The sequence below is a fragment of the Moschus berezovskii genome, chromosome 14 (assembly GCF_049115385.1).
Source record: "Moschus berezovskii isolate FMDL1 chromosome 14, NW_MosBer_1.0, whole genome shotgun sequence".
NCBI lineage: Eukaryota > Metazoa > Chordata > Mammalia > Artiodactyla > Moschidae > Moschus > Moschus berezovskii.
Window position 1 is genome coordinate 19,229,235 of NC_142473.1, and position 25,560 is coordinate 19,254,794.

A 25,560-nucleotide genomic window follows, 5' to 3' on the forward strand; every position below is an offset into this window, starting at 1 on the left:
TGATGGCTTTTTTAATCCTATTTTGGCTCATCTCTCCTAGCAACTTGGGTCAGACAAGTCCTAGGCGATTTCCACCAAGTCATCATCCTTAATATATGGCCGCAAACCAAATCCCCCAACCCAGCCAGTCAGCCAGAACCCAGCAATCAACCCCAAACTCATTCAACACCACATAATGCAACAAGCTCATAAAAATAACTTTTGCTTGAAATGGTTCGATATAATAATTCAGAAAAGTGCCTAAACACCTCTCAAATGATTGAACAATACCAGAAATGAAGTCAGATGTTAACATCCTAGTTACCTTTAATATAGTTGTGAACAAATACTGGCAGAGAACACTTTCCCAGTACATCAAAGACTCAAAAACCCAGTACACTTTCAGGGGCAACACAGGAGGGACCCTCCTGCTAATACCCAAAGCTCTGAAATGTAAGTGTTGAGCAGTCTCGAAGATCGTCCACTCCCAAGAGCAGTGGAGGTACAAAGGCTTCCCCTAAAAGCAGTCATACTCGGAGGCCTTAGCAGGACGCTGGAGCCCAGGGGCTGGGTTGTTCCATCCAGGGTCCCTCTGCAGGGCGGGGCTGCGTCTCAGATCTGAGTCTTTGGAGAGGCTCCTCTTCGCCCGGGTCGGACAGTCAGCTCTGGAGTACCCCTTTCCCGAGGACGACGACGAGAAACACATCTGCCCGTCGGGTGGTGATCTGGAGCGGATGGACCTGGCTTCCTCGGCGGGGTCTGGCGCGGCTCCTGGGAGTTGCTGGCGAGCCGGGTTCCCCAGGGCGAGTGCACCTCCCTCCAGGCGCTCAGCTCCTGGCCGCGCGGCGCCGCGGGCTCCGCGTGGTTCACCACCGCCCGGTCCTGCCCGCGCTTCCACAGCTCATAGCGCTCGGGCTGCAGGATGCGCACGAAGGCGTCCATGGAGAAGGCCACCTGCGCCTCGCCGCAGCTGCACTGCGAGGCCGCTTTGCCGTAATCGATCCAGCGCGGGGTGGCGAAGTTGATGGCCTCGGCGCAGTTGAAGCCGTGGTTGAAGCCCGAGTGGTAGCCGTAGGGGAAGGTCACCATGAACTCGCCCGCCTCCTGCGTCACCCGCCCGCAGGGGATGCCGTTGTCCCGGAGCACCGTGGGCGAGATGAGCGCCGCCTTGTGGCGCAGGAAGGCCTCGCAGCCCCGCGAGCTGCCCGGGAAGAGCGCGCCGGCCAGGCGTTCCAGGCGCCGGCCGTGCTCGGGCGGCACCGCGTACCACGTCTTGGGCTCCCCGAAGTGCAGGAAGTTGATGCTGTAAAGGTCCATGTCCTCCGTGTGCCAGGCGAAGGCGGTCTTCCACATGCCGAAGTACAGGTAGGGGGTGTTGACGCCCTCGATGACCACCCCGCACTCCTGCTCCAGCAGGTCCTGGATGGTTCCCAGGCGTCCCAGGTTCCACTGCTTCGTGTTTTCATCAAATAAAGAGCCACTGATGTCCGCGCCGTATATTGGGGACTCAAAGAGGCGGGTTTTCCAGTATTTTCGCTCCAGTTCCTCAAAATCGGAGTAGAATGGAGTCTGGTATTTTTCAGTATTTGCTAAGTGGCGGTACTCTGCCACGGTCATGGCTTTCTTCTTTTTGTGATATTGAGTAAACACACCTGCCCTCCCTGAGACCACCTGCTGGAGCGGAGAGGCTATTAAGATGTCATCGATATCGTCGTAGGTCTGTCTGGCTTTCCATTCCTTGGGTGGAACTATCTTAGCCAAGCCTGCTCGGTGGGCCCCTTGCGATTCTATGTAAGCAATGTATTTGTTGAAATCCGCATATTCTTCCATGGTTGGGTGGAAGGTCATGATCTTACAACTTGGGTTCTGGGCAGGAAAGTGCTTAGCCTGCATGGCTGCAGTATAGTCAGCAGTGGCCTCTCGGGGTCTTAGGTACGCTGTGGATACCTGAGAGTGTTAGGGAGTAACCTCTTCCCTAGACTTTATTTTTGGAAAGTTTTGCTGTGTCTGAGGGGCAGTGACTCAGACTAGAACTTTTAAACCAATGAGGTGGTATCTTTTCCAGCTTGTTAATCCCCCAGAAGGACAATCCACCCGTGTCTGTATTCTGTAGCCAAAGAAAGAGGGTATTTCCCAGAGCGGAAGGCTCCCTGAACCAAGCCCTGCCTCAGCCTGCAGCTCTATGACTTTCTTTGGCTGGGGACGTAAGCGCCTCTGAGGCCTCCCGGGATTCACAGGCTTGAGTGCCTGGCAGTTTCTCAGCTCACTGTGGCAAAAAGCGTCTTCATGGAAGTTTCAAAGCCAAACCTAAAGAAAATACAGGATATCTGAAAAGGAGTAGATGGCAAATGGAACTGATTTAACACAAAATTTCATAGCAATCTCGATTTCAAAATTTGAATCTAAGGGCAAAAATATACTTTTTAAACAGAAATGTAAATTGGTGCAGTTATGGTACATACTATGGAAAACTGTATAGAGGTTCTTTAAAAATTGTAAATAGAACTATTATATAATCCAGCAATCTCATTTCTGGGTATATATCCAAATAAAAAAATACAGAATATCAAAATAATATCTGCCCTCCTAGATGTGATATAGATATTTCGTGGAATACTACTCAGTGATAAACAAAAATGAAATTTTGCCATTTGCAACAGCATTGGTTGACATGGAGGGTATTATTTCAAGTGAAATAAGGCAGAGAAAGAAAGTACAGATATCAATGTGCACGTTCCTAACAAGCATTATCCTTAATGGGTAAACATCTGAAACATTCCAACTAAAGTCTAATTATTAAATTGCATTCACAAACAGATTATTAGAAATATATGGATCAACCAAGTTTCTGAACACTGATTAGCATACAAAATCTATAGATCCCATATACAAATTAACATCAATTATGAAGTGAAATAGTAAAAAGGTTTCAATTCCTTTAATAACAAATAGATGCCTCCAAAGAAGAAATCAAAATCATATGCATTTAATACTTGTACTTAAAATGCATAAAATGAGAATTTTACCAGGCGGAAAAAGTTGCTAATATAAAATGTCTTTTTCATCTTTGTATTTTAAAGGACAAACATAAAAAAAAAAAACAATGTGCTTGCCTTCTACTAATCTAAAGCCTTAATTCCGAATGAAGAAACCCTACAACCCAGAAAATGGTTTCCTTGAAGAATTCAGCCTCTAAATAAAAAGGTTGTGCTCAAAGTCTGGCTCTATCTGTCCCACCCCAGTTTCAGCTCAGTCAGCACCACCCTGATTCTAATGTCCTCATATCCAATCAAAGTCTTTCATTTGATCCCACACATTTTTCAAGTTCCTTCTAATTGACTCACTCCTTACCCAGTTCTAGAAACCATCTTATTTCCATTGGATCCCAGTCAACTAAATGAGGTGCTTTTTCCTGAAAATCTTTGTGATTTTTACAAAAAAAAAATTAAGAAAAAAATTAGCTCCATTTGTCAGAAAATAGTTTAATAATAAAAACACAAGGAAAGGATATCCCAATGTAGCTCTCTCACTCTCTATGTATACAGTACAGTATGTATATATATAGTAACTTTTTAAAACTTGTAATAGAAAAATACCTCTTTTGCTTACAAGTACAAATAGAAAATGACATACCTCTGATCAACAAAATCCTGATTCCAACTGGAGCTATTTAAGGATTCAGAGAGACAGTGTTCTCTCAGCAGCTGGTCTCCAAATGCAGACCAATGTGCTGATGGCTCTGGCTTTATACCTGGGCAAAGGTATAATTTGATCAGGACCAATCAACAGTAATCATGGGATGAGGGCTCTGATTGGTCAGCCCAGGTAGTCTGTGCCCTTTTGATTTTTAAACCAATCAACAGGGAACTGAGAGGTTGAAAATTATAGGAGTGGCACTTCCCTGGTGGTGGATGGTAAAGAATCTGCCTGCAATTCGGGAGACCAGGGTTCAATCCCTGGGTTGGGAAGATCCCCTGGAGAAGGAAATGGCAACCCACTCCGGTATTCTTGCCTGGGAAATCCCATGGACAGAGGAGCCTGGTGGGCTACCGTCCATGGGATCGCAAAGAGCTGGACATGACCGAGTGAACACGACAGATTCATAGCAGCTCCAGGTTACTCCCCACACCGCTGTGGTTGTCCAGGCCTTTCAGAAAGTCTTGTGTGTTCCTCTGTGTACTCTTTCCACTTGTTAATCTCTTCTGTTTCTCTTAGGTCCTTACTGTTTCTGTCATTTATTGTGCCCATCCTTGTGTTAATAAATGTTCCCTCTCTGCCTCCAATTTTCTTAAAGAGATCTCTAGTTTTTCTGCTTCTATTGTTTTCCTCCATTTCTTTGCATTGTTTATTTAGGAAGACCTTCCTATCTCTCTCCATGCTATTCTCTGGAACTCTACACTCAGTTGGGTATATCTTTCCCTTTTTCCCTTGCCTTTCTCTTCTCCTTTCTCAGCTATATGTAAAGCCTCCTCAGACAACCACTATGCCTTCTTGCATTTCTTTTTCTTTGGGATGGTTTTGGTCATTGCCTCTTGTACAATGTTATGAACCTTCTTCCATAGCTCCTCAGGCACTCTGTCTACCAGATCTAATCCCTCGAAACTATTTGTCACCTCCACTGCATAATCATTAGGAAATTGATTTAGGTCATATTTAGGTGTATGGCCTAGTGGTTTTCCCTACTTCAATTTAACCCTGAATTTTGCAGTAAGGAGCTCATGATATGAGCTACCATCAGATCCAGGTCTTGTTTTTACTGATGATATAGGGCTTCTTCATCTTTGGCTGCAAAGAATATTATCTCATTTCAGTACTGACCATCTGATGATGTCCATGTGTAGAGTCATCTCTTGGATTGTTAGAAAAGGATGTTTGCTATGACCAGCATGTGCTCTTGACAAAACTCTGTTAGCCAATGCCCTGCTTCATTTTGTACTCCAAAGCCAAACCTGCCTATTATTCCAGCTATCTCTTAACTTTCCGCTTTTGCATTCCAATCTCCTGTGATAAAAAGGACATCTATTTTTGGTGTTAGTTCTAGAAGGTCTTGTAGGTCTTCATGTTCTGTTCTGTTCTGTCGCTCAGTCGTGTCCGACTCTTTGCGACCCCGTGGACTGTAGCCTACCAGGCTTCTCCATCCATGGGATTCTCCAGGCAAGAATACTGGAGTGGGTTACCATTTCCTTCTCCAGGGGATCTTCCCGACCCAGGGATCGAACCCGGGTCTCCCGCATTGGAGGCAGACGCGTTAACCTCTGAGCCACCAGGGAAGCCCGTAGGTCTTCATAGATCTGGTCAACTGAAGCTTCTTTAGCATTAGTGGTTGGGACATAGACTTGGATTACCTTGACACTGAATGGTTTGCCTTGGAAACGAACAGAGATCATTCTGTTGTTTCTGAGACTGCACCCAAGTACTGCGTTTCAGACTCTCCTGTTGACTATGAGGACTACTCCATTTTTTTCTAAGGGATTCTTGCCCACAGTGGTAGATATAATGGTCATCTGAATTAAATTACCCATTCCCATCCATTTTATGTTGGATCATATGGTAGCTCTATTATTTTAGTTTTTTAAAAATAACCTCCATACTGTTCTTCATAGTGGCTGCACCAATTTACATTCCCCATCAAGGTGTAAGTTCAGTTCAGTTCAGTCACTCAGTCGTGTCCGACTCTCCGCAACCCCATGAATCACAGCACGCCAGGCCTCCCTGTCCATCACCAACTCCTGGAGTTCACTCAAACCCATGTCCACAGAGTCGGTGATGCCATCCAGCCATCTCATTCTCGGTCGTCCCCTTCTCCTCCTGCCCCCAATCCTTCCCAGCATCAGAGTCTTTTCCAGTGAGTCAACTCGTCGCATGAGGTGGCCAAAGTATTGCAGTTTCAGCTTTAGCATCAGTCCCTCCAATGAACATCCAGGATCGATCTCCTTTAGAATGGACTGGTTGGATCTCCTTGCAGTATAAGGGACTCTCAAGAGTCTTCTCCAACACCACAGTTCAAAAGCATCGATTCTTCGGCGATCAGCTTTCTTCACAGTCCAACTCTCATATCCATACCCTCTGTAGCGTTTATTTGTATACTTTTTGAGATGGCCATTCTGACAGGTGTGAGGTGATGTCATTGTGGTTTTGATTTGCATTTCTCTAATAATTAGCAGTGTTGAGAATCTTCATGTGCCTGTGGGCCATTTGTATATTTTCTTTGGAGAAATGCCTACTTAGGATAAGAAGACTAATTTAGAAACCAGTTTATTGTTCCAGCTAACCTGTATACCTAACGCTGCTTGTTCTGATTGAGTAACACTTTTTTTAAAGATTTATTTACTTTTGTGTGTGCTGGGTCTTCACTGTGGCACGAGCTTTTCTGTAGTTGTGGCAAATGGGGGCTACTCTCTAGTTGTGGTGCCCAGGCTTCTCACTGGGATGACTTGTCTTGTTGCTAGGTACAGGATCTGGGGCCCACGGGCTTCAGGAGTGGACATGCCCGGGCTCTAGAGCACAGACTCAATAGTTGTGGCACACGGGTTCGCTTGCTCCAAGGCACGTGGGGTCTTCCGGGATCAGAAATTGAACCCGAGTCTCCTGCATTATCAGGCAGACTCTACCACTGAGTCGTCAGGGAAGCCTGGGAAATACTTTAAGTACACATGTAACTGAGTGAAAACATAAGGAGTTTTGTTGGGCGCAATATTTTCTGAAAACGGCTTTCGTCTCTTTTTCTTCCAGTCCCCCAAGTTGTTATCTTAGGCTCTCCAGGACAGCTATATGCCAGGGGGGAGACTGATACTCCTGAAATATAACAAGGAGAACTTCTCTTTCTAAAATGGAAAATAGCAATGTGAGCCAGGCTACTGTCTTCATAGAGACTTTGCAGAGTTCTTTTATTTCTCTGCACTACCATACCCACAACTGACCTATATTAAAGGACCAAAAAACCCCAACATCTCAGTCACTGAAAGTTACCCCCTGCTCGTATGAGGTCTACTATTACAACAGAATAGGAAAGACAAGAGATCTCTTCAAGAGAATTAGAGATACCAAGGGAACATTTCATGCAAAGATGGGCTCGATAAAGGACAGGAATGGTATGGACCTAACAGAAGCAGAAGATATTAAGAAGAGGTGGCAAGAATACACAGAAGAACTGTACAAAAAACATCTTTATGACCAAGATAATCACAATGGTGTGATCACTCACCTAGAGCCAGACATCCTGGAATGTGAAGTCAAGTGGGCCTTGGAAAGCATCACTATGAACAAAGCTAGTGGAGGTGATGGAATTCCAGTTGAGCTATTTCAAATCCTGAAAGATGATGCTGTGAAAGTGCTGCGCTCAATATGCCAGCAAATTTGGAAAACTCAGCAGTGGCCACAGGACTGGAAAAGGTCAGTCTTCATTCCAATCCCAAAGAAAGGCAATGCCAAAGAATGCTCAAACTACCGCACAATTACACTCATCTTACACACTAGTAAAGTCATGCTCAAAATTCTCCAAGCCAGGCTTCAGCAATACGTGAACCATGAACTTCCAGATGTTCAAGCTGGTTTTAGAAAAGGCAGAGGCACCAGAGATCAAATTGCCAACATCTGCTGGATCATGGAGAAAGCAAGAGAGTTCCAGAAAAACATCTATTTCTGCTTTATTGACTATGGCAAAGCCTTTGACTGTGTGGATCACAATAAACTGTGGAACATTCTGAAAGAGATGGGAATACCAGACCACTTGATCTGCCTCTTGAGAAACCTGTGTGCAGGTCAGGAAGCAACAGTTAGAACTGGACATGGAACAACAGACTGGTTCCAAATAGGAAAAGGAATACGTCAAGGTTGTATATTGTCACCCTGCTCATTTAACTTATATGCAGAGTACATCATAAGGAACGCTGGGCTGGAAGAAGCACAAGCTGGAATCAAGATTGCCGGGAGAAATATCAATAACCTCAGATATGCAGATGACACCACCCTTATGGCAGAAAGTGAAGAGGAACTCAAGAGCCTTTTGATGAAAGTGAAAGAGGAGAGTGAAAAAGTTGGCTTGAAGCTCAACATTCGGAAAACTAAGATCTTGGCATCTGGGCCCATCTGTTCATGGGAAATAGATGGGGAAACAGTGGAAAGTGTCAGACTTTATTTTTGGGGCTCCAAAATCACTGCAGATGCTGATTGCAGCCATGAAATTAAGACACTTACTCCTTGGAAGGAATGTTATGACCAACCTAGATAGCATATTCAAAAGCAGAGACATTACTTTGCCAACCAAGGTCCATCTAGTCAAGGCTATGGTTTTTCCAGTGGCCAGGTATGGATGTGAGAGTTGGACTGTGAAGAAAGCTGATTGCTTTTGAACTGTGGTGTTGGAGAAGACTCCTGAGAGTCCCTTTGACTGCAAGGAGATCCAACCAGTCCCTTCTAAAGAAGATCAGTCCTCAGTGTTCACTGGAAGGACTGATGCTAAAGCTCAAACTCCAATACTTTGGCCACTTCATGCGAAGAGTTGACTCACTGGAAAAGACTCTGGTGCTGGGAGGGATTGGGGGCGGGAGGAGAAGGGGACGACAGAGAGTGAGATGGCTGGATGGCATCACCGACTCGATGGAGGTGGGTTTGAGTGAACTTCGGGAGTTGGTGATGGACAGGGAGGCCTGGTGTGCTGTGATTCATGAGGTCACAAAGAGTTGGACACGACTGAGCGACTGAACTGAACTGAACTGATGGTGGTCCAAGTGCTCTCTAGGGCTGCTACCTGCCCAGTAATCCCAGTCAGCATCCATCCTGTGGTTCCACCATCTCAATACTGGGTTTAATCATCTTGTCAGCCAAGCATTTCACTGCCGTCCTCCACTGTGCCTGGAATCCCTAAGTTCAGTTTCTTAATTTCAATTTTCCACAGAATACACTACCACAAATTTGCCTCGCTGCATGGTGACAGGAATGAGACGTGAGCTTTTGCCATTCCTCAATTAGAACTGCAAAGAAGCCTTACTTAATCATGACTGTTCCCTTTCGTTTTACATGGTGCTTCAGATTCCAAAGTCTTCTGGAAATTCTGTGGGGGCAGAGCTGGAGGGAAGAGAGATGTGCTTTGTATCTCTAAAATGTTTCCTTCTGCATCCAGTTTTCAAAATTTATTCTGTTTGGCCACTTCTGTGCATTTTCAACACTAAGGCCTGAGTCAATAACCATCAACTCTCACCTGTTTTGGGACTTCCCTGGTGGCTCAGACAGTAGAGAATCCACCTGCAATGCAGGAGACACGGGTTCGATCCCTGGGTCAGGAAGATCCCCTGGAGAAGGGAATGGCAACCCGCTCCAGTATTCTTGCCTGGAGAATTCCATGGACAGAGGAACCTGGTGGGATACAGTCCATGCAGTTGCAAAGAGTCGGACACGACTGAGCGACTCTCACCTGTTTTAACTATTTCTCTTGTCCCCACGTGGTGCACAGAACAATGGAGGTGGTTATTTAAATATGCAAATTGTATCATGTCAAGTGCTGTTTTAAACTTCCAAAGCCTTCTCATTTCAAGTTGAATAAACTCAAATACTCATCATGAGCTACAAGGTCCTATATACCTTGCACCCTGTCTCTCCCCTTTCTAGGCCCCAGACACAAAGGAGCTTCCTTTCTATCTCTGCAAAAACAACAACCCCAAGCTCTGTGTTACGTCTGTTACACTTGCTGTTTCTTCCAAGTGGAAATCAGCTCTGGACATCCTTTCTTGTCATTTGGGACTGGGAAAGATCTCCTGCTCTAGGAAGAATTTCCTGACACTGGAACCAGACTACCCATTCCGCTGTCTCATCCCATCCCTTCATTGCTTCACAGAACATATGCCCACTTGAAATTCTTGTTCATTTATGTGTGGATTCATTTATTGGGATGTATCCATGACTTAACCATGTGAAATGGACTTACAACATCGAGAAGACCGTGGAGAGTCAGCACTCTTTGTCCCATGTTGGCTCATCTCTCCCAGGTGATTTCTACCAAGTCATCCTTAAGATATGGCTGCAAACCAAATCCCCCAACCCAGCCAGTCAGCCAGAACCCAACAATCAACCCCCAAGTCATTCATCAACACCATACAATGCAACAAGCTCATAAAAGTAGTTTTGCTTTAAATGTTTTGATATAACTATTCAGAAAAGTGCATAAAAGCATTACCACCTCTCAAATGATTGAATGAACAATCCCAGAAATCAAGTCAGATGTTAACTTTCTGGTTGCCTTTAATATAGTTGCAAACAAATACTGGCAGAGAACACTTTTTCAATACATTAAAGACTCAGAAATATTATATATTATTATCTGAGCCTCTACTGCCCTAATTGGTCAAAAGAGGTTTGTGTGGCAGAAGCAAGGGGTGGGTGAAAAGGAAGTAGGAAGAAGAAAAGGAGAAAAGTTGGAGAGTACTCAAAGCTGAAGATTCTGCAGAAGCTAGGCAGCATCCAGAGTTGGCCCACAGGATGGGATCTGAGGTAGATCGGCTCTGGTGGCCTCAGCAGGGCCTAGTTCACACGGTCACTAGAGTGTCCAGTGGATGAAGCCTCAGGTGGTGACACAGGAGTTGGCAGTATCTGAAGATTCCAGGTTCTGGGAGAAAGAACAAACATTGGAGAATTGGGTAAACACCATGGACCCAGCACTTCCAGGGGCAACACAGGAGAGACCCTCATGCAAGACTGCACGCGTGCTCAGTTGCTTCGGTCATGTCCAACTCTTTGCAACCCTAAGGATCCTAGCCCACCAGGCTCATCCGTGCATGGGAGTTTTCAGGGAAGAATACTGGGGTGGGCTGCTATGCCCTCCTCCAGGCATGTTCCCTACCTAGGAATGGAACCCACCTCTCCTGGGTCTCCTATGTTGGTAAGTGGGTTCTGTGCCACTAGCCACCTGGGAAGCCCCCATGCAAGACTGCTGCTGCTGCTGCTGCTAAGTCGCTTCAGTCGTGTCTGACTGTGCGACCCCATAGATGGCAGCCGACTAGGCTCCACCGTCCCTGGGATTCTCCAGGCAAGAACACTGGAGTGGGTTGCCGTTTCCTTCTCCAATGTGTGAAAGTGAAAAGTGAAAGTGAAGTCGCTCAGTCGTGTCCGACTCCTAGCGACCCCATGGACTGCAGCCTACCAGGCTCCTCTGTCCATGCGATTTTCTAGGCAAGAGTACTGGAGTGGCTTGCCATTGCCTTCTCCGCATGCAAGACTAATGACCGGCAAATACCCAAACCTCTGAAATGTCAATGTGACCGCTCTTGAGGATCCCCCACACCCAAAAGCAGTGGGGTACAAAGGCTGGGTTATGGGACAGGGCCACAGTCATACCTGGAGGCCTTAGCAGGAGGCAGGGCTCGTTGGGGCAGGGTTGTCCACCCGTCCCTCTGCAGACAGGGGTTGAGCCTTGGGGTCCTGAGCCTTGCGGTCTAAGGCGAGGCCCCTCTTAGCTCCAATGGGGGCAGTCAGCTCTTGAGTGCCCTTTTCCCGAGGGCGACGACGAGAACCACATCTGCCAACTGGGTGGAGGCAGGGCGCCACCGACGGACCTGGCGACAGCAGAGGGGTCTGGCTGGGCTTCCGTGACCTGCTGCCGGCAACAGCGGCAAACTGGGAGGCCGAGCAGGAACCCCGGGGAGGCAAGGGGCACAGGGACACGGCCCGCACAGGGGCTCTGGGGTCGGTACCCTCGGACGCGGGCTGGGGCGGGCCGGCGGTGCGGCGAGGCGGGTAGTACTTGGGGCCCAGCGTTTGCACCTCCCTCCAGGCGCTCAGCTCCTGGCCGCCCGGCGCCGCGGGCTCCGCGTGGTTCACCACCGCCCGGTCCTGCCCGCGCTTCCACAGCTCATAGCGCTCGGGCTGCAGGATGCGCACGAAGGCGTCCATGGAGAAGGCCACCTGCGCCTCGCCGCAGCTGCACTGCGAGGCCGCTTTGCCGTAATCGATCCAGCGCGGGGTGGCGAAGTTGATGGCCTCGGCGCAGTTGAAGCCGTGGTTGAAGCCCGAGTGGTAGCCGTAGGGGAAGGTCACCATGAACTCGCCCGCCTCCTGCGTCACCCGCCCGCAGGGGATGCCGTTGTCCCGGAGCACCGTGGGCGAGATGAGCGCCGCCTTGTGGCGCAGGAAGGCCTCGCAGCCCCGCGAGCTGCCCGGGAAGAGCGCGCCGGCCAGGCGTTCCAGGCGCCGGCCGTGCTCGGGCGGCACCGCGTACCACGTCTTGGGCTCCCCGAAGTGCAGGAAGTTGATGCTGTAAAGGTCCATGTCCTCCGTGTGCCAGGCGAAGGCGGTCTTCCACATGCCGAAGTACAGGTAGGGGGTGTTGACGCCCTCGATGACCACCCCGCACTCCTGCTCCAGCAGGTCCTGGATGGTTCCCAGGCGTCCCAGGTTCCACTGCTTCGTGTTTTCATCAAATAAAGAGCCACTGATGTCCGCGCCGTATATTGGGGACTCAAAGAGGCGGGTTTTCCAGTATTTTCGTTCCAGTTCTTCAAAATCTAAGTGTGATGGAGTCTGGTATTTTTCAGTATTTGCTAAGTGGCGGTACTCTGCCACGGTCATGGCTTTCTTCTTTTTGTGGTATTGAGTAAACACACCTGCCCTCCCTGAGACCACCTGCTGGAGCGGAGAGGCTATTAAGATGTCATTGATATCGTCGTAGGTCTGTCTGGCTTTCCATTCCTTGGGTGGAACTATTTTAGCCAAGCCTGCTCGGTGGGCCCCTTGCGATTCTATGTAAGCAATGTATTTATCAAAATCAGTAAACTCTTCTTTGGTTGGATGAAATATCATTATGCTACAACTTGGGTTCTGAGCACAACTGGACTTCATAGCTTCCATTAATATGAAACAAACTGCCAAGTTTTTCTGTATATTCTGGATAGGTGAGGATGCTGGAAAATGTTACTTTTTCAAAAACGGTTTGAGGATCTGTGAGTCAGAAGGAATGCCCAGTGGACTTTAATACTGATGGTACTGCTTAGGCCTGCTGCTTCTCCAGGGGAATCCAGTCTGGACAGAAGCTTTGCTCAGGACTAATGGTGGCTGAGCCTGCAGGTCTAGGATGTTCCTCAGTTGGCCTTTGGCTCTGTCCCCTTGAGGTATATTGAGTTACCCAGTCTTGGACAGATATCTCAAATTAGTGTCTTCAGAGTGGTATTGAAAACAAAACCTAAAAATATATATATATATAATACAGAAAGGTTGAAATCTAATGTTTGGAAAATGTTAATAGAGAACTACAAATAAAACTGTATCATGGAATATAACTGTATGCTCATATAAAGACTAAAATTTCACAAGACTGACAATACAAGAAATGGTAGTGATGTGGAAGAATGAAAATTCTTATATTCTAGTAAGGAGAATGTAAATCATACACTCACTCTGAAAAACAATTTGGACAGTACTATATGTACTGAGTTTACCCTTTTGCTATGATTCGACTGTTACCACATGCCTAGATATGTGTATGGCTATGCACTGAAAGTCAAGTCCAAGAATGTTCAAAACAACATTATTTCTAGTAACTAAACACTGGAAACAACCCAAATGTCAATCAACAGTAGAATGGATAGACACATCATAGTATATTCATACAGTGTAATACAATACAGCAATGGAGATAAAATAAGAATTACATGAAAATACAGGCAGGCCTAATTCTATAAACATAAAACTAATTATCTAGGCTCAAAAGAATATCTATTCTATGCTTCCATTTATACAAAGATAAAAAGGAGGCAAAGTAATCTATGTTAGAAGTCATAATAGTGGTTACCTTTGTGAAGGAGAGAGATTATGAGTGGAGTTATTAGGAAGTTTCTAGAGTAATATAAATATTCTGTTTGGAATACAGGGAAACACAGCCATCAGAATGGTTCATTGTCATAATTCAGCAAGCTATAAAGATTTTCACAGATTTCTGTGAGCTAAATTTTTAAAATTTTACTTTAATTAAATAAATATATTTAAAAATAGAGTTTAGGATGGAAAGCATTAAAGGAGTCAGAGATATATTATTATAACAAAAGGAAAAGGAAGAGTGATTGAAAATAAATGAACTAAACATTCAGTTGAAGAAGCTAAAAAGAGAAGAGAAAAACTAAAAAAGTATTTTTAAAATTTTTTTAAAAAGAGAAAGAAGAATTAAAAATTAACAAAGAATAAAGATGAAATTAATGAGAGATAACATATAAAACAGAAAGCTGATGACCAAAAATATTCTTGGAAGAAATTATTAAGAGCAACAAATCATGGGAATAACTGAGCATGAGAAAAGGAAGAAGGGGACTTCCCTGGTGGTACAAAGGATAAGAATCCGCCTGTAAATGCAGGGGACACAGGTTCAATCCCTGGTCTGGGAGGACTGCACGTGCCTAAGAACGACTAAGCCCATGCACCACAACTAGTGAGTCTGCCTGCTTCAACAACCGACACCCACATGCCTCGAGCTGGCGCTCCACGACAGGAGAAGCCGCTGCCAAGAGAAGCCAGCAAGCCGCAACCAGAGTGGAGCCCCAGCTCTCCAAGACTAGAGAAAGCCCACACGCAGCAACGAAGACCCAGAGCCACCAAAAAGAAATACTTTTTTTAAAAAAGGAAGAAGGGAAAAATAAGTTACTAGGAATGAAATAGGGCACAAAGCTGGTCACAGCAGAGAATTTTTTAAATCTCAAAAGAGAATATTAGGAGCAACATGACAGCAAAAGTTTCCAAAGATAAGAGAGAAAAATAATTTTCTAGGGAGGATACATATCCAAAATGGATCCAAGAAAAATGAGAAAGCTTCAATATCCCAGTATAAAGATCTGGTTCAAAGTACGACCCTTGAAAGTCCAGGAGACACATCATTTTATATGTGAATCTAGAAAATTTTCAAGAAACAGTTAACTCTTACTATTCAAGTTGTTTCAGAGTATAGAAAAAGGTGGAAAGCTACTCAGATGAGGCTATTCTCATCTCTGATAGCAACATTAAATAACGGACAATAGAAAATAAAGCTATGGGCTATCGTTGTTTATAAGCATAGATAAAAGCATAAAATGGAATATTATCCAATGAAATGCTGTAGCAATACAGTAAAATAATAATACATCATGACTAAATAGAATGCAAGAATGATTCAGCATTGGAAAATATAATGGTATAATTCAGAATATTAAAGGGAATGAAACATATCATCATATAGTAGGTATCCAAAAATAGCATTTGATGAAATGATTTAAAAATTCTTACTTGCAAAACATCAAGGGAAACTTCTTTTGCAAGATAAAGAATTTTAATGTAAAAAAATAGCAAGGATCATTCTTCACAGTGAAACAAAAGTAATAGTCTCATTAAATTTAGAAGAAAAAAAAAAGATGGACAGCAAACTATTTCATTAACTCAATTTCAAGTGCTCTCTCTGTTTCCTAATCCTTTTCAGTTCAGTTCAGTTCAGTCGTTCAGTTATGTCCAACTCTTTGTGCCCCCATGGACTGCAGCACACCAGGCCTCCCTGTCCATCGCCAACTCCCGGAGTTTACCCAAACTCATCTCCATTGAGTTGGTGATGCCATCCAGCCATCTCATTCTCTGTCGTCCCCTTCTCCTCCTCTTTTTGGCTCCCAAATCACTGCAGATGGTGATTGCAGGCATGAAATTAAAAGACGCTTGCTCCTTGGAAGAAAAGCTATGACAAACCTAGACAGCATATTAAAAAGCAGAGACATTAGTTTGCCAACAAAGGTCTGACTAGTCAAAGCTATGGTTTTGCCAGTAGTCATGTATGGATGTGAGAGTTGGACTACAAGGAAAGTTGAGCACCAAAAAATTGATACTTTTGAAGTGTGGTGTTGGAGAAGACTCTTGAGAGTCCCTTGGACAGCAAGGAGATCCAACCAGTCCATCCTAAAAGAGATCAGTCCTGAGTGTTCATTGGAAGGACTGATGTTGAAGCTGAAACTCCAATACTTTGGCCACCTGATGTGAAGAACTGACTCACTGGAAAAGACCCTGATGCTGGGAAAGATTGAAGGTGGGAAGAGAAGGGGATGACAGAGGATGAGAGTTGGATGGCATCACCAACTCAACGAATGTGAGTTTGAGTAAACTCCAGGAGTTGATGATGGACAGGGAAGCCTGGCGTGCTACAGTCCATGGGGTCACAAAGAGTCGGACACGACTGAGCAACTGAGCTGAACTCATTCCAAAACTAAATACATAATCACCATCACCTTTGTCTTTCTTAAATCACCAGTCTCTTTCTTGATATAGGCTACTGTCCTTTCACCTTCCTTTCAATTGTTTTTGTCCTGTTGCTTAGTCATGTCCAACTCTTCCTTTCAATACCAAAATATAAACAAAAATAATCTATGTTCACAAACACATTTGCTCATCTCTCTTGTCTTCTGATTGTAACCCCACTTTTCCACTGGAATCCATCTCTATAAATCATCAAATTATCTCTCAAATACTGCTCCAGGAGTTACAGTTTATCTCTCTACATCACTGATTCATGGAACACCTCCTTCTTCCTCCTAAAATCTCTCTGACCTCCAGGGCACTGATAATCCTCTTAACTCTTTTTTTTTTTTTTTTCCTACTTGGTTCTACTTTTTATACTACACAAAATGCAGACTTATTTCAAAGCTCAATTCTCATCTCTCTTTTAACTCCTTTTATTTCCCCCTTTAAAGTTTCCTTTTTATGTTCATGGCTTTCCTTAGTATTGCTCTCCCTATCTTTAAAATATTATTTATTGCCATAGCTTTCTCTAAGAGCACTGACTTTCTCCTAAGTTTCTGATTTGCTTCTCCTGCCACTGAGCACCTGAAAATCAACTTGTTTAGTACAAACTGATCATCTGTCTCCTGAAACTAACTTCCTCCTTTAGAAGTCATTTTTTCCCAGGATGGTAATACAATTATCCTAGTTACTGTTGGCTATTTCATCTCCCTCTCCCCAGACATACAGTCAATGATGTCAGGGGATCCCCTGATAATCTACTATAAAGCCTTAGGGTCATCTGTATACCCCGGGAAAGCTTCCTGTGCTCTCCTTCCTTGTATAAGACCCCGAAGACCCAGCTTGCCTTCCTCTCCTACTTACAGCTGTCACCACTCCAGCTGAACTCTGAGGATCTACAAGTACCAACATTACCTGTATCAGGTGATCATCTCCCCACCTCACGCCAGTTATTTTGTTTAATTTTTGGCCGTGCCCTGCAGCATGTGGGATTTTAGTTCCTTGACCAGGGATCGAACCAGTGCGCCCTGCATTGGAAGGCAGGGTCTTAACCACTGGACTCCCAGGGAAGTTTTCACCCTAACTTTTTAATCTTTAAAATTTTTCTACAATGATTTTATTTAAAACTCTTGGTATGTTTTTATGAATATATAGTCAAATATTTCATTCTTTCTATCTGAAAAGTTCCTTTAAAGAAAAGAGAAAAGTGAAACAATTTAGAAGGAGAATTAATATCAAATATTTAAATGCCATGTTAAGTGTCTTTCCCCTAATAAACAATATAATGCTGATTATGAGTATCACATAGGCCCTCATTTCTTATCGAATTATTAATAGACAACTAAAATAAGCTTTGAGTTGACTGCTCTGTATTTGTTTCTATTTTTTTGGCTGTACCACGAGGAATGCAGGTGTGTATGATAAGTCGCTTCAGTCGTGTCTGACTCTTTGTGACCCTATGGACTGGAGCCCACCAGGCTCCTCTGTCCATGGGGATTCTCCAAGCAAGAATACTGGAGTGGGTTGCCATTCTCTTCTCCAGGGGATCTTCCCAATCCAAGGATGGAACCCCCGTCTCTTATGACTCCTGCATTGGCAGGCAGGCTCCTTACCACTAAGGCCAGCTGAGAAGCCTGCCAAGAGGCATGCAGGATCTTAGTTCCCTGACCAGGGACTGAACCTGTGCCCCTGGTTCAAAGGAAGCTCAGAGTCCTAACCACTGGACTACCAAGGATGTCCCCTGTATTTGTTTTATAAACTAAGTTATTTCCTTTTTTACATTTCTAAGGATCCTAGGAGGAATGAGGCTGGGCTACCATCTATATAAAACCATCTATGTAAACATTAGTCTTCAGATATTGAGCATCCAAAGGAAACACTCTGATTTTGTAAGTGTAACTTTGTGCTCAAATCAAAACTTCTCAGAATTTGCAGGTACAATGACAGTGATCATTCCATGCTCCAGATATATGCTTTCTCTGGGTCTCAGATGGCTGCTTTTACTGTGAGACTGCCTCCGTGTTGCTTTCAGTTGGAGTCACAAGTACTAGGTGAATATAGACCTTTTCATTTTAGATACTCTTCCATTTTACCCTTATTCATGGTATTCCCAAGTAACACAAAAATTCTTCATCTAAGGAAACTTGACAATTCTGACAATTGAAGAAGAATATTTTTATCAGAATAATTAGACTTAATGGATTTCTGGAAATTAGGAAGTCTTTAAAAAATAATTTCTCTAAGATTTCTGGTGTGTGTGTGTGTGTGTGTGTGTGTTTATCAGAATAATTAGAGTTAATGGATTTCTGGAAATTAGGAAGTCTTTAAAAAATAATTTCTCTAAGATTTCTGGGGTGTGTGTGTGTGTGTGTGTGTGTGTGTGTGTGTGTGTTTAACTGAGAAGGTAAGAAGTGAAGTGTGTGTGTGTGTGTGTTTAACTGAGAAGGTAAGAAGTGAAGTGAGGTTTAAAACTCCCTCTCACTGTGGCCACTGTCTAGATTGCTCACAACAATTTAAGGACAGCAGGAAAGCCTTCTTGTCTTTCATGTAGCATGCATATTTCAAACTTATTATTCCAGATGGGAACTGTTGACAAAATGCCTCAAGCATTAGCCATTGTTTCTGCTGACAGTCAATATCTAAACGATGTGTTTAATAAATTTCCTCTCAAATTATAATGTCTACTAACCATTTATTGAAAATAATTATAACCATAATATTTGACAGCTCAATAAATTCTATTTGATGGAGATAAGTGACTCAACTTTCTGCCTATTGTTGTACAGTTATTTTTTTACTTTTCCATTTATTACTCATTTATAAATATCCTATATTTAAGTACTTAGATCAATATATACAGTAAAATATCAGTTAAACAATGATATTCCTTGGATTAGATATTTAGAAATGGAATTACCACATTGTAAAGTTTAAACATTTTAAGATCCTTAACTCATATTGCCAAAATTTTCCAGAAAGATATCACTTTACATCCTTACTATTAATTTTGCTCTGAAAAAAATCTTTTAATAATTCATGAGTGAAAAAGTGTAGCCCAAGTTTTAAATTATACTTCTTGGATTACTACTAAGATTGACTTTTTTTTCTTTAATTAATGTTAGCCATTTGGATTTTATCATATGCACTAGTTCATATCCTTTGCCCATTTTTCTCTAATATGCTTCTAGTGTTTTGCCTAATCTACTTATGTGAACATTTTACATATTATGTGAATATTTAACATATTTTACATAGGATATGAATATTTTACAAACTGCTCATATGAATAGTTTACATATTAAACCTCTTGTTCAATCTAGTTATAGTTTTTCCCAGTTTGCCATTTCTTAAATTTATATTTAGTTTTAAATGATTTTTGACATTCATTTCAGTCTTATTAAAAAGGTGAGTCTGTTTTCCTATGTAATGCATTTCATGGCTTTTAAGTTTAGAAAGTTCTTTCCCCATTCAGAGACAGATAAATATTGCCTTATGAGTTTTTTATTTTCTGTATGTTAGTTCAGTTCAGTCGCTCAGTCGTGTCCAACTCTTTGCAACCCCATGGACCTCAGCATGCCAGGCCTCCCCGTAAATCACCAACTCCTGGAACTTGCTCAAACTCGTGTCCATTGAGTCGGTGATGCCATGCAACCATCTCATCCTCTGTCATCCCCTTCTCCTCCCGCCTTCAATCTTTCCCAGCATCAGGGTCTTTTCCAGTGAGTCAGTTCTTTGCATCAGGTGGCCAAAGTACTGGAGTTTGTGCTTCAGCATCAGTCCTTCCAATGAATTTTCAGGACTGATTTCCTTTAGGATGGACTGGTTGGATCTCCTTGCAGTCCAAGGGACTCTCAACAGTCTTCTCCAGCACCACAGTTCAAAAACATCAATTCTTTGGTGATCAGCTTTCTTTATAGTCCAACTCTCACATCCATACATGACTACTGGAAAAACCATAGGTTTGACTAGATGGCCCTTTGTTGGCTAAGTAATGTCTCTGCTTTTTAATATGCTGTCTAGGTTGGTCATAATTTTTCTTCCAAAGAGCAAACATCTTTTAATTTCATGGCTGCAGTCACCATCTGCAGTGATTTTGGACCCGAAAAAAACAGTCTCTGTTTCCACTGTTTCCCCATCTCTATGCCATGAAGTGACGGGACCAGATGCCATGATCTTAGTTTTCTGAATGTTGAGCTTTAAGCCAACTTTTTCACTCTCTTCTTTGACTTTCAACAAGAGGCTCTTTAGTTCTTCTTCACTTTCTGCCATGAGGATGATGTCATCTGCATATCTGAAGCTGTTGATATTTCTCCCAGAAATCTTGATTCCAGCTTGTGCTTCATTCAGCCCAGCATTTCTCATGATATACTCTGCACATAATTTAAATAAACAGGGTGATAATATACAGCCTTGACGTACTCCTTTCCAATTTGGAACCGGTCTGTTGTTCCATGTTCAGTTCTAACTGTTGCTTCTTGACAAGAGGCAGATCAGGTGTGGTATTCCCATCTCAAAGAATGTTCCAGAGTTTGTTGTGATCCACACAGTCAAAGGCTTTGGCATAGTCAATAAAGTAGATGTTTTTCTGGGACTCTCTTTTTTTGATGATCCAGCAGATGTTGGCAATTTGATCTTTGGTTCCTCTGCCTTTTCTAAAACCACCTTGAACATCTGGAAGTTCATGATTCACGTACTGTTGAAGCCTCGCTTGGAGAATTTTGAGCATTTCTTTACTAGTGTGTGAGATGAGTGCAATTGTGTGGTATTTTGAGCATTCTTTGGCATTGCCTTTCTTTGGGATTGGAATAAAAACCGATCTTTTCCAGCCCTGTGGCCACTGCTGAGTTTTCCAAATTTGCTGGCATATTGAGTGCAGCACTTTCACAGCATCATCTTTTAGGATTTGAAACAGCTCACCTGGAATTCCATCACCTCCACTAGCTTTGTTCGTAGTGATGCTTTCTAAGGCCCACTTGACTTCACATTCCAGGATGTCTGGCTCTAGGTGAGTGATCACACCAGTGTGGTTATCTGGGTCATGAAGATCTTTTTTGTACAGTTCTTCTGTGTATTCTTGCCACCACCTCTTCTTAATATCTTCTGCTTCTGTTAGGTCCATACCATTTCTGTCTTTTATCGAGCCCATCTTTGCATGAAATGTTCCCTTGGTATCTCTAATTTTCTTGAAGAGATCTCTAGACTTGCCCACTCTATTGTTTTCTTATATTTCTTTGCACTGATCACTGAAGGCTTTTTCATCTCTTCTTGCTATTCTTTGGAACTCTATTCATTTGGAACAAATGGGGATATCTTTCCTTTTCTCCTTTGCGTTTCACTCTCTTCTATTCACAGCTATTTGTAAGGCCTCCTCAGACAACCATTTTGCCTTTTTGCATTTCTTTTCCTTGGGGATAATCTTGATCCCTGTCTCCTGTACAATGTCATGAACCTCCGTCCATAGTTCTTCAGGCACTCTATCAGATCTCGTCCCTTAAATCTATTTCCCACATCCACTGTATAATCATAAGGGATTTGATTTAGGTCATACTTGAATGGTCTCGTGGTTTTCCCTACTTTCTTCAATTTAAGTATGAATTTGGCAATAAAGTGTCCACAATCTGTGCCACAGTCAGCTCTCAGTCTTGTTTTTGCTGATTAAGTATAGAACTTCTCCATCTTTGGCTGCAAAGAATATAATTAGCCTGATTTCGGTATTGACCATCTTGTGATGTCCATGTGTGAGTCTTCTTTTGTGTTGTTGGAAGAGGGTGTTTGCTATGACCAGTGTGTTCTCTTGGCAAAACTCCATTAGCCTTCATTCTGTACTCCAAGGCCAAATTTGCCTGTTACTCCAGGTATCTCTTGAGTTCCTACTTTTGCGTTTCAGTCCCCTATAATGAAAAGGACATCTTTTTGGGGTGTTAGTTCTAGAAGGTCTTGTAGGTCTTCATGGAACAATTCAACTTCAGCTTCTTCAGCATTACTGGTCAGGGCATAGACTTGGATTACTGTGATATTGATTGGTTTGCCTTGGAAACCAACAGAGATCATTCTGTCGTTTTTGAGACTGCATTTAGGTACTGCATTTTGGACTCTTTCGTTGACTATGAGGGCTACTCCATTTCTGATTTTAACTATGCCTTTAATACTAATGGGTTTTGTTTCTTTCAACTTTTTATCATTTTATGAGTATGACATGAGGAGTAAGGGAGTTGCAAAAATGATTCCTTGTCTTAGTTCACTGTATTTTCCTTTTTCCCTCTTAGTTTACAGGAGCTTTTATTTGTTCCAGTGTTCTAAAATCTTTTCCATCTCAAAATTCAGGTTCTTTAGTTTTAGGAAAACTTTTTAGTTGCCTCTTTGACAATTTCCTGTAGTTATTCCCTCTGTACATTAACACCTGTATTTTGGTGCCAGACCTCATGAATTCAACTTCTAATTTTTATGTCTTTTCTTCTTTCAATTTTCTCTTTATCACTGTCTTCTGAAATTTTTTCTCAGTTCATGATCTGAGCCACAGTCAGCTCCTGGTCTTGTTTTTGCTAACTGTATACAGCTTCTGGTTTTTCCCATGGTCATGTATGGATGTGAGAGTTGAACTGTGAAGAAAGCTGATCGCCGAAGAATTGATGCTTTTGAACTGTGGTGCTGGAGAAGACTCTTGAGAGTCCCTTGGACTGCAAGGAGATCCAACCAGTCCATTCTAAAGGAGATCAATCCTGGGTGTTCATTGGAAGGACTGATGCTAAAGCTGAAACTCCAATACTTTGGCCACCTCATGCGACGAGCTGACTCACTGGAAAAGACTCTGATGCTGGGAGGGATTGGGTGTGGGAGGAGACGGGGACGACAGAGAATGAGATGGCTGGATGGCATCACCGCCTCGATGGACATGAGTTTGAGCGAACTCCGGGAGTTGGTGATGGACAGGGAGGCCTGGCGTGCTGTGATTCATGGGGTCGCAAAGAGTCGGACACAACTGAGCGACTGAACTGAACTGATGGGACTGGATGCCATGATCTTCGTTTTTTGAATGTTGAGTTTAAGCCAGCTTTTTCACTCTACTCTTTCACTTTCATCAAGAGGATCTTTAGTTGCTCCTCACTTTCTGTCATAACGGTGGAATCATCTGCATATCTGAAGTTATTGATATTTCTCCTGGTAATCTTGATTCCGGCTTGTGCTTCATCCAGCCCGGCATTTCACATGATGTACTCTGCATATAAGCTTAATAAGTCTTGACATACTGCTTTCCCAATTTTGAACCAGTCTGTTGTTCCATATCCCGTTCTGTTGCTTCTTGACCTGCATACAGGTTTCTCAGGAGGCAGGTAAGGTGGTTTGATACTCACATTGTGATCCATACCGTCAAAGGCTTTAGCGTAGTCAATGAAGCAGATGTTTTTCTGGAATTCTGTTGTTTTTTCTATGATCCAGTGGATGTTGGCAACTTGATCTCTGCTTCCTCTCCTTTTCTAAATCCAGCTTGAACATCTGGAAGTTTTCAGTTCATGTACTGTTGAAGCCTGGCTTGGAGAATTTTGAGCATTACTTCATCTCTCAGAAAATACCAAAATGTCATTTACTTTTGGATGTACTTTCCCCTCCTGCAGAGTCTGGTCCTTTGAAATTTCTTTTTATGTTTGTTTTGGTTTCTTTCAGGTTCAAGGCTTTCCTCAAATGTCTGGTGATCCTGAGTAATAGGCTCAAATATAAGGGTATGGCGCAAGGAGCTTATTAGAAGCTCTGGGTGTGTGGATGGTTTTAGTGACTTATACTTCCCCATATGGTGATCTGGCTGGGCTGTTTCCTGACTGAAGCTCTGATGCTGGTATCTCTACAACTGGTGATATTCAGCAGTAAAGAATCTTCTAATCTTCCCCCTGAGGGGACAGGCCTGGTTTCCCCACCACACAGAAAATGGGTCTTGAATTTTCTAATATCCAACTGTGGAGGTTCAGTAAATCAACCAGTTTCCCCTTTGACAAAATATCCAACTGTGGAGGTTCAGTAAATCAACCGGTTTCCCCTTTGACAGCCATACTCCCAGTGGTTCCCTGAAATTCCCAGTTCAGAGCACATCCTTCTCAGCCACTCTAGACAATGAAGCTTAGTTTTCTGTCAGGGTGAGATAGCAGTTTACTCTGCTGCCCAGAGGGGGAGGGGCGGAATCTTAATTACTTAATCTTAACTGCTTCTGAGACAGACTTCCAACAGTTCCTCCTTAGCCCCTTTTTAACTGTCACATCCCGAGGTACCTGTGAATTCCTGGGGTTCTTAGAGACAAATGAGCTGCTTCTTGACTCCCACTGCCAATTTAAGATTCAGCTTTCCAGGGTTTGACAAATCAGTTTCTACTTGTCCTTCTGTTTTCAAATTTTGCTTCTATATTATCTCCTTTGTGACTTCCCTGGTGGCTCAGATGGTAAAGCATCTGTCTACAATGCGGGAGACCCGGGTCCAATCCCTGGGTCGGGAAGATCCCCTGGAGAAGGCAATGGCAACCCACTCCAGTACTGTTGCCTGGAAAATCCCATGGACAGAGGAGCCTGGTAGGCTACAGTCCATGGGGTCGCAAAGAGTCGGACATGACTGAGCTACTCCACTTTCTATTACCTCCTTTACCATTTTCTTTGTATATTACATATATATATGTATGTATAATTTTAATTTTTTATTTTTGGCTATGCTAGGTCTTCTGTGCTGCATGGGCTCTTTCATTGTGGAAAGCACGGGTTACTTCCTAGTTGTGGTGTGCAGGCTTATTGCAGTGGCTTCTCTTGTTGTGGGTTCTAGGGTAAGCAGGTATCAGTAATTGTGGCATAAGGGTTTATAGTTGCTCCAAGGCTATACGGGATTTTCCCAGACCAGAGATTAAACCCATGTCTCCTGCATTGGCAAGCAGATTCCTTACCAATGAGTCATCGGGGAAGCCCTGTTTATTACTTCTTAAAACAAAGATCCTGTTATTGTCACTCCAGTGGAGTTTGGGAGGGAACAAAGTAAATGTTTTTAAAGCACCGTCTTTATCTCGTTTTCCCAACTGTCTCTCCCAACGGTTCCTAAAACTAACTCCCAGCTCCAAATACATGCACTTCGGCTCTCACCTTTCTTCTCTCAATGCAATGCTTAGTCGCTCAGTCGTGCCCGACTCTTTGCGAACCCATGGACTGTGGCCCATCAGACTCCTCTTTCAATGGGATTCTCCAGGCAAGAATACTGGAGTGGGTTGCCATGCCCTCCTCCAGGGGATCTTCCCAACCCAGGGATCGAACGCAAGTCTCCCACATTGTAAGTGGATTCTGTCTGAGCCACCAGGGAAGCCCCACTTTCTTCTCTCACTGTTACCTAAATTAC

The 25,560-nt window shown here is 43.5% G+C and overlaps 2 protein-coding genes across 2 annotated transcripts; both read right to left on the minus strand.

Moving 5' to 3' along the window:
- Positions 1 to 591: 591 nt before the first annotated feature.
- Positions 592 to 1,872, minus strand: LOC129554924 (lysine-specific demethylase 4D-like). The gene has a single exon (XM_088843439.1). It carries the CDS (start codon positions 1,870 to 1,872, stop codon positions 592 to 594), a length of 1,281 nt encoding a protein of 426 aa, XP_088699565.1.
- An 8,469-nt stretch (positions 1,873 to 10,341) lies between these two features.
- On the minus strand, positions 10,342 to 12,816 carry KDM4D (lysine demethylase 4D). The gene is made up of 2 exons (XM_055422920.2): positions 11,308 to 12,816; positions 10,342 to 10,579 (listed from the first exon to the last, which is right to left on the minus strand). Exon 1 carries the CDS (start codon positions 12,814 to 12,816, stop codon positions 11,317 to 11,319), a length of 1,500 nt encoding a protein of 499 aa, XP_055278895.2. The 3' UTR covers positions 10,342 to 10,579; positions 11,308 to 11,316.
- Between the last annotated feature and the right edge of the window lie 12,744 nt (positions 12,817 to 25,560).

Coding starts and splice junctions, on each gene's coding strand:
- KDM4D (XM_055422920.2), bottom strand. CDS start 12,816: ATGGAAGCTATGAAGTCCAGTTGTGCTCAGAACCCAAGTTGTAGCATA.
- LOC129554924 (XM_088843439.1), bottom strand. CDS start 1,872: ATGCAGGCTAAGCACTTTCCTGCCCAGAACCCAAGTTGTAAGATCATG.